The 11,046-nt window shown below is 31.5% G+C and overlaps 1 protein-coding gene across 1 annotated transcript; it reads right to left on the bottom strand.

The window, feature by feature from the left end:
- Positions 1 to 4,455: 4,455 nt before the first annotated feature.
- LOC144544814 (cationic peroxidase 1-like) lies at positions 4,456 to 7,130 on the bottom strand. Its single transcript, XM_078293363.1, has 2 exons — positions 6,924 to 7,130; positions 4,456 to 5,208 (listed from the first exon to the last, which is right to left on the bottom strand). The coding sequence occupies exons 1-2, from the start codon at positions 7,128 to 7,130 to the stop codon at positions 4,456 to 4,458; spliced, it is 960 nt and encodes a 319-aa protein (XP_078149489.1).
- Between the last annotated feature and the right edge of the window lie 3,916 nt (positions 7,131 to 11,046).

The following is an 11,046-nucleotide window of genomic DNA, read 5'->3' as shown; positions in this document are numbered from 1 at the left end:
TGATAATATATGCTACAAGAATTAAGCATATGCTTCCTCCGAATTAAGCCTATGCCTTTAGAAATACATGTATATTTTTCTTTCGTATTTTATTTTAAAAAGGCAACAAATATATCTTATATATATTAAATTGATATGATGATAAGTAAACCGAGCTTTATTTATAAGAATAATTAATTAATAATAGTGCAATGTTATTTGTGCAGATCATATAATTTGCTTCATTGATTTTGATGATTTTAGGCTACAAAACCTATTTTGTCAAGTTTTTTTTTGTCATATGTAATTAAATAGATTTTATAATGTAGTCATAAAAGTTATATGATTTTGAAATTTGATTGACTTTCTACAGCAACGTCCAGACGTCCAGGTATAAATTGATTAAATTCTCTGCTTATTCAGATTTCATTTTTCTTTTTATTACCAAATTCCAATTTTGATACACTAGACTTCACAACCGTTTAATATAAAGAGTTTCTCTCATGATTTTTTTTTTTTTCAAATTTGACTGATATTACTATAACATAAAAAAAATGCAGAAAAGCAAAGTTCTAATTAAGTGACGATTATCACGTCATCATGAAAAAAAGAAGCTATCGTAAATAGCGTAGCTATAACAAAAATGATCATATGTAATATTTTTCTGTTTCAAAAATTATTTTTTATATTTCTATTAATTATCAACATTATCTAAAGTCTTATAGAGCAACACGTAACACAAAATTAATTAAGGAGTTAGCAGTGTTCTAAATAGTTAGCTATAGCTTTTTCGGACCATAAATGCTAAGCTATGAGATAAAAGTGCGCTAACTCAGCTACGACAGCTACATAACTTTTTTTTTGCAATTTATATGAGCTTTTGTACTTCTATTCCTATTTCTAATGCTACATGGTATTCGACGATAAGTATGCTAAACCAAATTATGTGCTTTTATTTTTATTTGTGATTATTCTCTCATTCTATATCGAGAAATATTCAAATATTAATTCTTCCTTTTGATTGCTCTTCGTATAGTATTTATTTGTAAAATTATTATCGTTCGTTTCAATTGAAAGCTGATTTTGATTGTTATTATAATATATAAAATGTTTAAATATGTATACTGATTTCATTAACATTATAAAATTAATTGCTCTTCGTCTATTATAATATGCAATACTATGAAGTATGAACTATTAAATAATGTTACTTTTTAGATCATTTTTTTTCCTTCTTATTTGCGTAATTGATAAAAAGTATAAGCTTAGATTAGTTGTCATTTAGTTGTTACCTCAATTCTCCAATATTGATTATGTTGATAATTAGTAGAAATATAAAAAAATAAAATATAAAATTTGAAAAGGAAAAAAACACTATGTATGATAACTTCCGCTATAGCTACGCTATTCGCAATAGCTTTTTTTTTTGTCTCCCTGCTATGCCGCTATAATCGCTATTTAGAACCTTGGGAGTTAGATATCCATATTGGATCAGTACAAAGTCCAAATTTCTATTCAAAATATCTCTAATAATATCATAGACTATCTATATTTTTCCATTCAAAATAATATAATAAGCATTATAACATAAACTATCTAATATCTATCTTTTTTTTCTATTAAAAATAATCTATATATATATAGAGAACGGATCCAATTACACTCTTTTTTGGTGACACCGGATTACACTCTATATTTTCAAAGCCTAAACAATTGATCCAAACTGTTCAACATGATGGATATGTTAAAATGTGCTTGCAGATCAAATTTTACATTTTTTTGAATTTTTTTACTATTTATTAAGATGGGTATAAAAATTAAATGGTTTGAATATAGCGATTTTGTTAAATACTTAATAAATAGTACAAAAATTCCAAAAAATATAAAATTTGATCTGCATGCATATTTTAATGTATCCATTATGTTGAATGGTTTGGAAAGACTATTTCAATTTTGAAAACTTTGAAAATCGAGAGTGTAATTCGGTGTCATAAAAAAGAGTGTAATTGCATGCTTTGTTTCATTGCTCTGATTGATGTTTAATTTTTCTAACTTGTTCTTTTTTGGAGTCTGGTCAATTAATGCTTTGATTGAGCTAGTAGAATATTTTTTATTTATTCAATTATTTAGTTTTCCTAATCCACACTGTTAGAACTCAGAACATGGTATTCAATATCATCATAATTAAAATATAAACCAACAAAAAAAGAAAACATTTCCCATGAGATAATGCATTGGATTCTGTAATTTGAAAATGCTCATTGCACCAAGATTAGTTCTATTGGGAGAATTTCTAGAATATATTTTTGCGTAGACTTCATTTAACATAAATGAAGCCCAATAATTACCCAAAACTCATATCCAAAATAATAGCAAGCAGAAATTGTACATTATTAGAATTATTTGAGATGAGAAACAACCTGTAGCTGTAAGAAATAATGGGTCTGGTAAGAGCTGTTGTCTGAAGCTGAACTTGTATGCAAAAATAGTTGGTTATTTAATTTTCAATCCAATAATCTCTCATTGCACGTAATTATTTTGTATCCAATTTAAGGCTCTGGCATGATGCTATTCGTTCTTCTATTTTTTGAATGTAACAGATCCATATCCTTACTAAAGAGATCGTTTTTTGCCATGCACCTGATGAACTATCTGCCATTAATGTCCATACTAGACCAGATTATTCTCTTTCTCTGTTATCTCAGGTTTGGCAACACTGCCAAATACAATCTAAGAAGGCCTAATTTTGGTCCCTTCTACATGTTATTTTACACCTGTTTCCAACCAGTTAGAGATGTTGGTGCTTATGACAGGATCAAGACCGGAGAAATTCAGGTGAATTTTTCTATGCATTGAATTCAATTTAAGTTAATTTCAAATATAAATACTTGCTTTATGAGAGAAACTGTTAATACAGATTAAGATTCACTTGTGTACAGGTTTTACTGTCTCTAATTAACAAGCATAGAAGGAAACATAGTGACATTTTCTAATGGAAAGACACATCACTTCGATGCGATTATCTTCGCTACAGGTTATCGAAGCACAATGTGGCAATGGCTTGAGGTACTGATCAAATCAACACACATATTTTGAAAGTTTCTTAAATTTTTGCTCAAAAACATGAAAAACTAAAGAGCTTTTATTTAATTGAATCAATTGTGGTTTTTGTATGTAAGACTGACGATCCGGGATTGGTTGAAGATGACATGCCAAAAAGCAACTACCCCGACCCCTGGAAGGGGCACAACAACCTTTACTGTGCGGGTTTCCGCCTTAGAGCCCTCGATGGTATCTCAAAGGATGCTCTCCTCATAGCAAACGACATCAGCAATTAATGACTACATTCTCTCCAAGAAATCTAATGTTATTTGATTCATGAGTTTTAAATGGAATTAAGAGAGCTTGACATTATGTTCCAATCTCTTCCTCCTGCTCGCAGCTTGTGAGCACAAAATAAAGCATGTAATGGGAATATGAATTTTAGTATTGATATTACACGGATAACAAAATCTATTTAAATCAAGGAAGATAAATCAAATTGTTCAACATGATCTTAATGTACATAATTGCAAACTAAATTTTACATTTAATTTTTTTTTTAAGTTAGGAGAAAATCAGTGCTTTTCATTGTTTTCAATGATCTCCACCTAGTGTGTGTCTCCCTTACAAAAGATATATTGATAACGACCAAGTGTTTCATGTAATAATTATGCTCTTATACAAAACAAATAAATTCTTCTCCCTTCCCGAACCATTATTTTGGGCCAATAAGGCCCAGCTATATGCTCTGTTAAGCCCACAATGGACAAAATTAACTATATCGCTGACAAATGGGCTAGATATGTCAGCTATACAAAAATCTGTGAATATTTGTGAGGGTAAAAAATGACTATTGTCAAAGATAAGTGCAAAATTAACTATATATATCGCCCACAATTGTGTAGTCAAATTTTCTGTAGTAGTGATGCCAGAGGGAGAGAAGGGGGAGGGAATGAAGATCCTCTAAATGAACTCAAACTTTGACTTTTAATTCAGACTGTTCGATTAGAATTTGCACGAACATTAAAGGAATGTGTGAATTCTAACTTGAGCCGGATTGATCCGGATTATGATTGGGTCCGGATATTAAAGGATCACAGCGTGCTTTTTTTTTTTCACAACAGCTGACCCGTTATTTTGGGATTTTATCAATATTTATAAAGATATTTTGGGTAATTTACTTCAATTAGATCATATTTGTTCAAACATTAAATTTAATCAGTTCAGTTCTTGGCTGCATTAATATATTATAAATAGCAAAAAAAAAAAAAATGAACAGATTTTTATTTAACATACGAAGTAAAAGAACAATTACATGATTGCATATAATATCTAGAAACTAATACATGCATGAGTGCATGAAATTGGCAAAGAAAATAGAAATTAAATAATTGATTGGAGAACTAAGTAATGTGTATAACTTATTAGTTTGTATTAATTACGGGCACTACAGACCTTCCGAATCTCACCATCACCTCCGAGGATGTTGCCCATCTTCACCATGGCTTTCCCGAAATCGTCTTGCCATGCTGTAAATGTCAGCAGATCAACATTTAAGTTTGCATAGTTGTTCATAAGATTCTGAGAAGGAGTGTCGGTGCGCAAGACCCAGTCGGAGAAAAACAGCACCTTGTTGGCATTCTCGTTTGTATACCACTGGACGTCCAATCTATTCGGCGTCACATAGTCCTGGTCTACAATAGGTTTACTGTCACATTTCGTTTTTAGTTCGCTTGCATAAGTCCGATTTATTTCATTGTCGACAATATTGGTGTAGCGATCACTGAACGACGTGCAGTGGGCCTGGCCAATAGAGTGGGCACCAGTGAGGGCGACGAGATCCTTGGCTGACAAACCTTTATTTGCGAAGTTTGTTTTAAGCTGTTCAACGCCGAATTTTGCTCCAGGGAGGTTACCTTTGGTATCTCCTGCTTTGGAAACTCTACTGTCAAGCCTTCCAGCAACGACATTATAAGTGAAATCTCCAAGGAGTTTTACGCAGTCACGAGCTGCATAGGCAAGGACATCAGCACATGAGACGACAGGAGAAGGACGATTGCCGCAGCTTGCCTCCGCAGCCTCCTTGGCAGCTTCAATTACTTCAAAGCCGCGAAGACCGAGGTTGTCAGGGGAATACTTCTCTGATGATAAGTCTGGAAAGTCGAGGAGGACAGACCCATCACAGCCCTAAATTTAATAACAACACATTAATTTCAATTATATATGAAACTTATTTTAAAAAATATTGTTTCTCCAGATCAAGTTTTCAGATATTATTTGAAGCTAGGTTTGTCTTGATAGATGGAAGGGGTTCTGTGATTAGTCCATTTTTATTGAATATATGAAACCATTAAATTATGCTCTCCCTGAACGAAACCTAATTGGAGTTAAAAGAGTATTTTAACTCGGAACCAATTAATTAGAGTGATCAGTATGATCTGAGGTACCGCAGGGAATAGATCATACTCACAGCCGAGCCAAATTCATTTCGGATCCTGTTTAGAATACTCCCGATCCGTTTTGTGATTCGTGCCAGGTTAAAACAAATGACTCAAAGTTAAAATGTCCTATTAGTTTTGTGCCTCATCATGCCCAACATTGTTATGTCTGTTTTCAAAGTTTAAGAAGTCTATCCGAACCGCTCAATATGATCTTCATATTAAAATGTGCTTGGATACAAAATTTTATATTTTTTGAATTTTTTTTGCTATGTTTTAAAATAGGTACAAAATCACTGTTTTTAGTAGATTATGGACCATTGAAAAAAATTATTTTGTACCTGTCTAAACAATTAGTAAAAAAATTCTAAAAATTCTGAAATTTGTTATCCAAACACATTTTAGAATGAAGACCATGTTGAACGGTTCGGATCGATTATTTAGACTTTGAAAATAAAGATAAGGATGTTGGATCCTATTCTATGGGACATTTTAACCCTATTCTTTTTGTCTCTCTCATATATATATATAGAGTACGGCTAACGCGCTTCCTCTAGCATATGGGCTGAAATGCTTCCGGTGGAAATTTGAAATTTCAAAATCCAAAAAATCGATCTGAACCGTTCATCTTTTTCTCCATATTAATATCTGCTTGGAGACCAAATTTTACATTTTTCTGAAATTTTTTACTATTTATTAAGCCACTTTGAAAATTGCTGATCCAACGGTGGCTTACCAAACAGTAAAAATCAGAAGCTACCGTTGGATCAGCGATTTTCAAAATGGCTTAATAAATAGTAAAAAATTTCAGAAAAATGTAAAATTTGGTCTCCAAGCAGATATTAATATGGAGAAGAAGATGAACGGTTCAGATCGACTTTTTGGATTTTGAAATTTCAACTTTTCACCGGAAGCATTTCGGCCCATATGCTAGAGGAAGCGCGTTAGCCGTACTCTATATATATATATATATATATATATATATATATATCAAAACGTTTGTTTCGGAGCTGTGGTGCAACAAATTAGTTTTCCGATTTTCAAAGTTCAAACAGTCGATCCAAATCATTAGATGTGATCTCTATATTAAAATATGTTTGGAGACAAATTTTATATTTTTTGAAATTTTTTTACTATTTATTAAGCCAGTTTTAAAATCGCTGATTTTAATAAACAATGTAAAATTTTTGGATCATTGAAAATAGCGATTTTAAAACCGAATTAATAAATAGTAAAATAATTTCAAAAAATATAAAATTTGGTCTCCAAGCACATTTTATTATAGATTGAATGTTGAACGGTTTGGATCGACTGTTTGGACTTTAAAAATGTAAAATCCGAAGCGTTTGTTCCACAGTCTAGGAACAAACGTTTTGATATTAGCCAACCTCAGATATATATGTATATGAGAGAGATAGAGAAAACAAGAAAAATTATAGAGAAAAAACAATAAAAATTACTTACGTTAACGAAGCAATCATGGAAAAACAATCTAATAACACCAGCACAAATCCCTTGGTTTTTTCCTTCTTCTGTGGCAACTGCATTTGCTATGGCGCCTTCTATATTGGGACATTTGGCTTCGTAATAGTTGGGCTCGAGGTCGACACCATAAGCAGAAGGGAATGAAAGAAGAACAGCAAAGATGAGGCAAGAATAGTACATAGTCATCTTGCTCTCTCTTGCTTAATTAATTGCACAGTGCTTCTGAATTGCTAAATGGGTGGTGTTTACATCCATTTATAGTTGCAACATGCATGAGACACATGATAACAACTTCTACTCGTATTAATAAAATTTTAACGGAATTAATTGATTAAAGAATTAATAAATTGATGATGAAGCAGATCAAGAACATGGGTGCACAAATTCAACTGTTGACTTGGCGTCCAGTTGCACCAAATTAACAATTAAAACAATAGAGATTATATGCTGCGAGGATCGCATGGGATCAATAAAAAAAAATAGTTGCATATAGACCAACATATTAACAGCTAACATAAAAAATTATTGGATACACTACAACAGAAAAAAAGGCGACCATACACCGTTAAGAAAGCTAATGACAAACGATTTCGCAATCATATCCGCACGGATCGTGTATGAAAAAGTCGAAACATTGTACACAGTTTCTGAATTGTGTCTATATAGTATTAAACATGCACGGTTTCTGAAAGAGAACTAACTTAGATCTAAAAAAGAAAGCGTTGCGTGCGATAGGTGATTTATACACAGTCACTAATAACAAGGATTATATACATGGTTCCCTATGAGTTTTGGTAGGGTAATTTTTATTTTAATATTCCATTTATAATTTGCTAACATATATATTTTCTAACCATTAAACATACAATATTACATATCCATAATTAAGAAAATATATAAATTTACAACATACAACAAACAATATTCAATATTGAATAATTCAACACACATAAAACAATATTTTAACATGCAACATACATATATATATCCATAATTCAACATACATATACCCATACATGTCCACAACTTATTTTCAAGAGGATTTGTGTAAGAAGAGGTTTGTTGACTTGAAAGTTAAAAGTGAACAAGCATTTAGGAGAAAAGAAGTAAAAAAACAAACCAAAAACATAAAAGTAAAAAGGAAAAGCCACATGACACCTTATACATCTCCAACTTCTTGCATTGAGAAAAAAAAAAGTTTTCATCAACATTAGCATTCTGTCAATACCCCCTGCTGCCTAATAGTTTTCATAAGCTGTTTGCTGGTATTATCTATCCAATAATCAATTAATTAATGATTAGCATTAGTAAAATTAATGTTCTTGTAGTATTCATATTTGATGAGTGAAAACACAATTCAAGAGAAAGCCAACTCTATTTTTTATTGAATATTGGACATATCGATCATCTCATGATTGATTTTTCTCTTCTCAATCCGTCTGATAGTGGTAGTCAAGTCTTATAGCTCATTATAATTCCGGGTGTCATTGTGTTAAACCTCGGCAGAAAAACAAGGTTGCACACGAGAGAAAAATGAAGATAAGAGAAGACTCGATCTACACAAATCAGACTGAAGAAAAGAGAATGAAAAGAAAATGAAGAGACAAAGGGAAAGGACTTGACATAATTAATGAAGTAAGCGTAAAGAGGCAGTTAAGTGGAGATCTCTTCAACTTCAAGTAATTAACTATTAACAGTAGTTGGTTGAAAGAGAAGCACGAATAAATCGTACACGGCTTATACCACAAAACATTACAGATACTTCCAATCACTGAGCGTATCGATCCTTGGTAAAAGCTTATCTGCATGCGAGGCTAATTGCATGTACTTAACTCGCGAGATGCGAATCATTAGCCTCGCGACATTCTTGTTGTGTATGGTTGCAACATGAGACATGATAAGAACTTCTACACGTATTAACAAAAATATAACGGAATTAATTAGTTCTTTAATTAATTAAATTGATGATGAAGCAGAAGAACATGGGTGAGCAAATTCAAATGTTGACTTTACATCCAGTTGCACCAAACATCTAAAATTATATATATAGATTATATGCTGCGAGGATCGTGGGATACAATTAAAAATATAGTTGTATATAGGCCAACATATTAACATCTAACATAAAAATATATTGGATAATTAGAATTATATCTAATAAAATTATCGTATTTGATAATACACAGTATTAATTAATTTGATAGTATAGTTGTCATTGGCAATATATTGAACCCCTTTGTTAGTTATAATTTACAAGATATATATTGAACGTTGTTTAATTAATAATGTATCCAAATCAATTGAACAAATTAATGAATGGTGCATTTTCAAGGAATTAATATATAACACACATACATCGATTAAATAATGGCAACTACTTCTCGGAAGATCTTGTCACCTGAGATAGCAGCTTATAGAGCACTGGAGTTGGGTAGGGTGTGGTTAGCAAATATCGGAAAATAACAGTATAGCAGTATGTTAGGAAGGGGTTAGCCATTTCATCAAAATAAAATAAAATAATGGCAACTACTTCATCCAATTTCCAGCAATTCCTCCTAAGAATTTCAAACATGTCTCTCCTTGCCCTTTGCTTAAGGATTTAATTCTCGCACTGCCATCCCATTTGGTATCTTCCAGTTAAGAATCACATGCATGCCTGACTTATTGGAATTGAACTATAGCCAAGCAAATTAACAATCATGCATATGTTGTTGCATATAATAATAGCAAATAGTTATATATATTATCATAATTAACACCTGTGACATGCATCCTTGATTATAGTTATGTAATCCTTTTTTATAACTTAATTAAAGGGGAAAGTTGACTGTCCGGCCTGTAAATAATTAATTAGCTTTCCACCACTCTCTTAATTAGTCCCACACAAAGAGCGCGCAGCACATAATAGCTTTAAATATATTGTAAATTTATGCTCAAACTAATGTGTACGTATAGAGTCACCAAAATGCATTCAATGGTTTTCCAAAATAGCATTATACAAATTTAAGAGTCCAGCACTTATATATATTAATGTTAACATTTCTGCGTGTGGTTCTAAAATTTATTGGATAGATCTTAAACAACTTATATATTAAAAGTAGTTAATTCGTGCTAGATACATTTACATGTAATAATATATGTATACTTGTGTACATATGTACATACATATATATACTTACATATATACATATACTGATATACATATGCGTATATATGTATACATTTTTTGGGAATGCTCACCCCAATAAGTCCTCCATTATTGCTGGAATTCTTGAGCATTATAAATAGGGGGGATTTCATGTATATATATCCCTCAAAATTCAAAATTACGTATTTCCTCCACTGAAATTCATAATATCATATTTATCCTCTGGAATTAAAAAAAAAATATAAATTTACTCCTTTTATTATTTTTTCCAATAATAATCTTTTTTTAATTTATACTCTATAGGTGCTTCCAGTCCTGTTTACTGATTGGCAATTATATATTCTAATATGTGCTTCCAGTCCTGTATACAAACTACTAAGCCATAAACATTCCTTTATTCTCCAATCAATTGACTGATTGGCAATTATACTTTAATAATTATGCTCTAATAAAAATATAATAAATTATTTCCCCTTCAGAAACCATTCTTTTAGGCCAATAAGGCCCAATTATATGGTCTGTTAAGCCCAAAATTGACAAAATTAACTATATCGTTGACAAATGGGCTAGATATATGGACCTGATTGGACATAATTGAATAGAGGGAGAGAGGGGGAGGAGGGAATTCAGATCCTCTAAATTAACTCAAACTTTGACTTTAAATTCAGACTGTCTGATTAGAATTTGCACGAACATTAAAGGACTATGTGAATTCTAACTTGGGCCTGATCGATCCGGATTATGATTGGGTCCGAATATTAAAGATATCGCATGCAATTTTTTTGTTTTGTTTTTAAAAATCGCAGCCAGTCTATTTTGGGATTTAATCGATTTTTCTAGGGACTTCTGGTAATTCAGCATTTGAATACCTGACTACTTGATCAAATCTTATTTTTAATTCATAAGATATTTTGGGTAATCCAATTTAATTAGATCATATTTGTTCAAACATTA

Source organism: Carex rostrata, chromosome 27, assembly GCF_964058835.1.
Source record: "Carex rostrata chromosome 27, lpCarRost1.2, whole genome shotgun sequence".
In the NCBI taxonomy this organism is placed as follows: Eukaryota; Viridiplantae; Streptophyta; class Magnoliopsida; order Poales; family Cyperaceae; genus Carex; species Carex rostrata.
This window is presented reverse-complemented; position numbering and strand designations above follow the sequence as displayed.